At 40.2% G+C, this 7,047-nt stretch overlaps 1 protein-coding gene across 1 annotated transcript; it reads right to left on the minus strand.

The window, feature by feature from the left end:
- Nucleotides 1-648: 648 nt before the first annotated feature.
- On the minus strand, nucleotides 649-6,826 carry slc14a2 (solute carrier family 14 member 2). Its single transcript, XM_084729600.1, has 10 exons — nucleotides 6,598-6,826; nucleotides 5,909-5,980; nucleotides 5,170-5,353; nucleotides 4,070-4,259; nucleotides 3,780-3,908; nucleotides 2,672-2,864; nucleotides 2,017-2,164; nucleotides 1,717-1,851; nucleotides 1,387-1,436; nucleotides 649-1,298 (listed from the first exon to the last, which is right to left on the minus strand). Exons 1-10 carry the CDS (start codon nucleotides 6,619-6,621, stop codon nucleotides 912-914), a joined length of 1,512 nt encoding a protein of 503 aa, XP_084585726.1. The 5' UTR covers nucleotides 6,622-6,826; the 3' UTR covers nucleotides 649-911.
- Nucleotides 6,827-7,047: the final 221 nt, after the last annotated feature.

Here is a 7,047-nt window from a genome sequence, read left to right on the forward strand (position 1 = left end):
GAGCCCAGGTTATCAGATGTGTCCTTCATAAAAAAGCAGAATATTATAACCGACCACTCTGATGTGTTAACTGTAGGGTTACACTGCTGCAGCCTGGTGTTGTTTCCATGTGATTTAATGAAGGTAAACACAGTGAACATATCATTGGTGCCACTCTGACTCAAAAGCAAACAGTTGCTGAAAAGGAACAACACACTGTATTCACCTGTAAGACTGTTTACAACGTTTTCTCCTCTGTGTCCATCATAGTCTGTCTTGCAGCCCAGCAACCAGCCCAGCTCCCCAGGACTCTTCCTGTTCATTACAGCGGACTCAAACAGACCACTCCTTGACTTTTTTCCCCCTGTGATGAAGATTGTGTGGTTTGTTTATGGACAACAAGTAATATTTCTCTAGAAATTATTCTGCCTTAAATTAAATTACATTTCATTTATAAAGATCCCCATCCTTGATCAAAACAGCTATTCCCCCTGAAGTCCACACACATTGCACACATCACAACAGACTGTGAATTCTAACTAAATGGTATATAAGTGTCTGTAAATGTTTCTTATACCAACAGATGATACAGATTATCTGCAATTATTTCATATTTAGCTTTGATTGAGTACTTTCAGACAACATTGAATAAACCAGCATGGATTTGAGTGATGATTGGAAAATAATTTATTTAAAAAAATATACATATGATATATAAACAAAGTTTTACAGAACTAGATAGTGAAATATTTCGTCAAATCATCCAATGAAACATCATCTGGACTCAGAAAGAACTGCCAGCATAAGTTTTCAGTTTATAGTAAAATATACCAGTAATCTGAAAGACTATTTACAGACAGATTTATTTAGATTCTTCATATATTTAAGTGTCATTAGTGTATCCTCTTTCTCTTGCTGCAGAAATGTAACTATTAGACATAGTCAGCAATAGGGACCTCGATCTGATCACTGGGTTTGACTTCTTCTTCTGTGACATATGCCTCATCATTTTTACCCTCTGACGTTTCACTTGTTTCTCTCCCTTCCTCAATCCGTTCAAGCTCTAGCCTCAGTTTCTCCTTCTCATTCAGTATCACTTCTTCCTCGAGGGCTCTCTGCTGCTCCTCCCTCTCTTTCTTCTCTTTCTCAGCCTTCTCCATTTTTTCCTGTTTCTGCAGCTTCCAGAAGAAGCGCAGGTTCTTCTCAGGGTAGGTGACTTTGGCCAGTGGCAGCTTGAAAATCCTGTCGGTCCCCGTGGTTAAGTGGAGGAAAGTGAGAGCAGAGAGACAGAAAGGCCAGGTGCAGGCTGGCAGACCAAACTGTAGATGAAAAACATGTCACATTGGAGTTAGTAACTTGTGTTTATTATAGGCTGAGATATAAGTGTGAGAGAAAATGTGCGCTTACGTTAGACATGACATTGGCAATGGCTGAGCCGAGGTATGCACAGAAGAAAGCTGCAGGGGAGGAGAAGAGAGATTACCTAAAATGGTATTCATGTAAATGCAAAATACAAATATTACTTTCCACAGTTAGACCCTTATTAGAACTTATTAGAGGGTAATCAGGGATAATGAAAGACAAAAACAAAGTATGGCTTGTTACGTCTTATTTAAGAACTGTAAAATAAAGTGCGACCCAAGTATGTGGTCGCGCTTTCACAATGTTGCACATGGTTACATGTCAGGTAATCATCCTGTCAGGGACAGATTATTTTAAGACGGTCTTTCCACTCACCACATGTGATGGCGAGCAGGTGCACCTGCCAGGTGAGAGCGTAAAACATTCCTCCGATGGCGATGCAGGCTAACACACAGTTGTATCCCCAGAGGCCAAAGTAAATGTCTCCAAAAGGAGCTGCGAGAGCCAGACCTGCAAAATATTAAATCACAACCATCAGTGAAGTGCAAGCATGTAAGGAAGCAAAAGTAAGTTGTGCTGTTTGTTGAGGTGAGACAGAATGACTTTTACATGAAGATGTTCATTACTGGGCACCCTATATGGGCTGCCTGCCAAGGTAGTGTCTGGTTCTCTCACCAGAAACCATGCCTACAGCAGATCCCAGGACAGCGTGAGCGCAGGTGATAGGCGAGGAGATAAAGAGTGAGATGATGAACATTCCTCCTGTCCAAGGGTTGTCACAGCCGTAGACCTGGCCGATTCCCACGGGCACTGACATGAACAGCTGAGGAGGTACAGACAGACGAGGTTGAACATAATTTACTTATTCTAAGTCCCGCCCCTTTTCTCTCTATGATCCAAAAACAGTTGAGCAAGCTTGGCACCCGGCAGAACTGTAGTTATCTAATTTTAGCAAAATCCTAGCTAACTAATCTACACCAGTCTTTATCTAGCTAGTTACATCTGAAAGCTGTTAGCAAGCTAGTTAGATTTTTGCTAATATTAGCTAACTTAAGATGTGGCTTAGCTAGCTAACTGGGTAGCTAATGTTTGGTGTAGAAACAACAGCTTGTTTTGAAATACTCAAAACACAGAGATGACTGAACAGGTCTTGTTTTAGGGAACAAGTCATTTACTATTGTTGAACCAGTCTGACTGCTGGGTCAAAGGTCAAGTAGCTGAGTTCTGACATTGACTGATATCTAAATGACACATAGCTGAAATGTCATTAGAGCAAAGGTAAAATAATGTCACTGAGAGGTATGTTCAGAAAGAGAGGTCTGTCACTGACCTTGGCTACGTTGATTTCAGCCCAGGTGATGTTAGGCAGCTCTGAGCGAGGCTGAATGAGGACTTGGGGGAAGTGGTGGTTGTAGTGGCCGGTGGCGACCATGTGGAGACACACCAGGATGTTGAAGGGCAGCGTGAACACTGGCAGGTCCCAGCGACTGTTAATAGATGCCAGGGCACTGGACAGAACTGGGCTGAAAGAAAAACACAACATCACCCGTATTAGATTTAATGTGCATTTAACTTACACAATTATTAACTCACACAATTATTAACTAGCGTAGGTGCTCCATGGCTGACTGGATCAGAAATGATTGACTGAGACCAGGCTACTGTTAACAGAAGTATATAGGTTCTTTAAATATAAATGCTGAGCTGAGACAATTAGTCATTGCATTTATATCTTCATACGACAATAAACTGATCAGTTTTTACATTTTACATGTTATGGTTTACTTCATTTACAGAGTGTCTATTTGTACATGGGTGAGAATTATTTGGCTATTTACACCAACCCCCCTTGGTTTGGTTATAAAGACCAGCAAAGGCCCTAAAGAAAAAAGATGATGTTGGATGAAGGGGTTAAGCACCTGCTAATCCTGCAGGAGACCAGCAGTGAAAGCCTGATCTGGGAAACTAGTTGAAGAATCTGGTGTGAAAATGTCACTGTCAACACTTTCAGTGTTGTCAGTTTATTGTTTTAATTGTTTTATTTATTTTATTTTATTTTTAATTTTCAGTTTTCAGTAGCAGTTTTGTTATGTTTGGGAAATAAAACCACTTGGTTAGGATTTAGGAAAAGTTGGTTTGTCTCTGCCATGCAGGAGTAAATAGCTACATTGACTATTTACACCATGGGTGCAAAAACTTATTAGCTATGGACACCTGGGTGCTTAGTTTCTGCCATGCAAGGATATATACAACTGGGTGTACATGGCAACACCGGCTATTTCACCATGGGTGCAAATAATATTGTTGGCTACTGACAGGTGGGTGCTAATTGCATGTTAATTGCTAATTGCTGCCAATTTATCACCTACATCCACCTCTCACTTCTTATGATATGAATCTATCGTATCATTTAACCATTAGTCAGTCTAGTTACTCACCACATCATGGACATGAAGATGTTGGGTAGCAGGAGCCACCAGTACCAGTCTCCCTTGTTGGAGAATACAGCCATCAGCAGACCCACCAGGATACCGTTGTAACCATACAGCCCTGCAGCTATTGCACCCCTGAGATAAAGTTATTGAATGAGTGAATATTTTACTGTTGAACAGCAAAAGAAAAGAAGCCACACACAGTGTCAGTGAGGTCACATCCAACTTTCTCTATATGTAGTAATATCTAATTATAATTTCATTTATCACTTTCTATCTAAGAAAAAATGTCAAACCTGTTCTGCTGCAGAATGAGGGCTGAAACAGTGGCAAAGAGCGTCCCCACGAAGCCGTTGAGAGCCCACCAGTAGTTCTGCAGGATAAGGCCACCAAAAATGATGAGGCCGCTCAGAGGGTTGTTGACAAACATCACCTGAGCAGCTCCGCGCAAAACCCAGTCGAGCAACTGCAGCAAGAAAAACTGTTCTGGAAGATGGAAAGAGAGAACACACAGAAAGCGTTGACATCTTCCCAGTGCTGCCTAATAGGCTTCCTGCAGGCTCACAGTCATGCAGCCAGTGGCGAAGATAAAACAAACGCATCAATTTGCCAAGTACTTTGCAAAACCCTCTTGATATTTTTAAAGATTGTCAAAAGACGCAGTGTGAAGTGGAGCCTGTTGAGGTGAACGACGATGAAGTGGAGCGTTTGTATCTGTGTTTCGATTTGATTATCCAAGGTCACACAAGCCTTACATTAAAAATGGACATCCGAAGATTGGGTTTTTCTAACATTTCTTCAAAGGGAACATTTTGCACATTGTTAATCTATAGCCTGGCTTGTTTTAAGAGTGCGGCCTAAAGTTCCTGTCATTAGTTTGTCAGTGTCAGGTAATTGTTTGTACTTAAATCATTCAGTACATTCAGTATTGACTGATATATAGAATCAATCTAACAGCGTCATTCTGTGGCTCACTCACATTGTTATTACAATAGGACATACTCAAAGCTATACATCATGTCAGGTACAGTGAGTATCACCATCAAGTTATTTACAATCAGTGGTAGAAGTGACTATTGACAATTCAGTAAGCCCTTGGTACTTAGACTTTTATGAGTATTTTTTCAAGCTTGAAATTTTACTCGTACTTAAATACGCTTTTCACCATGTAATCTATTTAGTTACTTTTGCATTTTTGTTAACAGGCCAATAAATCCTTCTACATATGGACAAAAAGCAGAACACTGCAGCAGGCACAGGTTTGGAGATTAGACTGTGATTAATACTTTGAGAATTTAAATCTTCAGTCTTATAATTATGTAACTTCTAGTATGCTCTTCTGCCTTTTTGTGGGTGAAGATTTTTCCAATGTAACAAAAACTTAGAGTTGACTTACTTTCCATCCATTTTGCCAATGGCTCCATGTCTCCAGCGAAGTAGGAGACTCCCTTGAGGAAGCAGGCCTTGCTCCTCTGCAGGTTTGTAGCTTTTAGCTGTACTGCTTCCTTCTCCTTCTTGTTCTCCTGGGAGTTGTCATGATCAGACGGCAGGTCAGGTTGCGCCATGAGGGGCTGAAGCTCCTGCAGCCACCATCATGGTTAGAAATTAATTAGTGCAGAGTTGTGTTTTTTTGTTTTTGTTTTTTTTTTGTCTTTGTGCTTTTAGTAGTTGATAGACATAAAAAAAAGTGCTATATAAATACAAATCCATTTACCATTTAGTTTTCAAAGTCTGAGACTGTGGGCCTCTCCTCAGACAAAGTTTGGAAAAAGACGACCCCCTTTAGTTTACTTTCTTAGTTTCGCTCAATTCCTGGATGCCTATGGGATCATGATTGTGTCATTTTATCACATAGACATTCAACAGTTGAGCCGAAATAGTCTCATATTGCCATTTTACAGAACTTAAGACTATACCAAATACATAGAAAAGGCCTAATCAAAGGCATGAGTCAGTTTATGATTCTGGAAACAAAAGTAAAATTCCCCAATAATGTATCTCTGAACTATGATAACTAATGTAATATTTTCTCACTTACATTAACTGAGCCTCCCCTAAATCTGCAGCAAACATTAACAGCAAAGCACACACAGCATTTAACTTAACATATGTCTAAACTGTGAGCACTGACTTACAAAGAGGGTGGTGGAAGGAGAGGTGGTGGTGAGTGCAGCAGAAGTGGAACAGTTGATATTCTTCTGAATATCCTGGGAGGAGAGAGGACAAGGCGTCACCTAGCAGCACATTTCATCAGTTCATACTTAAACGTATATTTGTATGAAAGGTTTCCAAAATTAAAGTGTGCATTCATTTTATCAGCCTGTATGAAAAGAGAGAACTCCTGCACACTATCCTTTATCCTAGACCTTCATCATATAAAGTTAGAGTCTAAGGACCGAAATGTTGTATCTTTAATACAGTTTAATACAAGTAAAGGACAGTATGCAGGAGATCTGTCTTCTCTTTCCAGAGGATTTTCCTCCTATGCACCTGTCTACAAACAACAGAAGGTGTACCGTGCCTAAAATATATTATTTAAATTAACTCTTACAGAAGATTAAACCAAAACCAACTGGCAGCCTTTAAATATCAATCATTATTTATAGAAAAATTAATTCACTGCAGTATAAAGCTGCAGTATGGTCAATGATTTGAGTTAATTGAATTTGAATTAATCATCAATCAAAATCAATGTTCTCATACAAAGGGATAACATATTTAACCTGACCCTATCCCTGTAATCTTCCTATATTAATAATATTAATAATAATAAGTTAGTTAAAATCATTAATAATAATTAATTCGATCACAGGAGCAGTCCTACCTTTGTGCTTTGTGATCCAGGCATAAGTCCTTGAGTAGCTGCAGGTTGCACGGGTTGCCAGCCTCTCTCGAGCTGTGCAACAGAGATTTCCACTGGGGGTTTTTATAGCAGCAGACCACAGAGAAAACCCCACCTCTTCTGTCTTTTCCTCTGCTCTACATCTTTACAGGAATTTCTGTCTGATAACAGTGATAGTATTTGCCACACCCAAGTCTCTCTCTAGACACAACCTGACACAATGTCAGTCCTCTCTCCTACGCTGAGTGACAGCCAGAAATAAGGTAAAGATGAGGTCAGTCGAAGCCAGGGTGCTCATTGCACAATGTGACCTACTGCAGAGCGTAAAGCACGTCAGAGTCAGGACAGCACTGGTTAGCACCTGATCCCCCTCCAGCAGTCCAACACTTCAGAGGTCATGCACTCCACATAGATCTGTGTTACTGCCAGACG

Source organism: Lutjanus erythropterus, chromosome 10, assembly GCF_056507025.1.
Source record: "Lutjanus erythropterus isolate fLutEry1 chromosome 10, fLutEry1.hap2, whole genome shotgun sequence".
NCBI classification, from domain to species: domain Eukaryota; kingdom Metazoa; phylum Chordata; class Actinopteri; order Lutjaniformes; family Lutjanidae; genus Lutjanus; species Lutjanus erythropterus.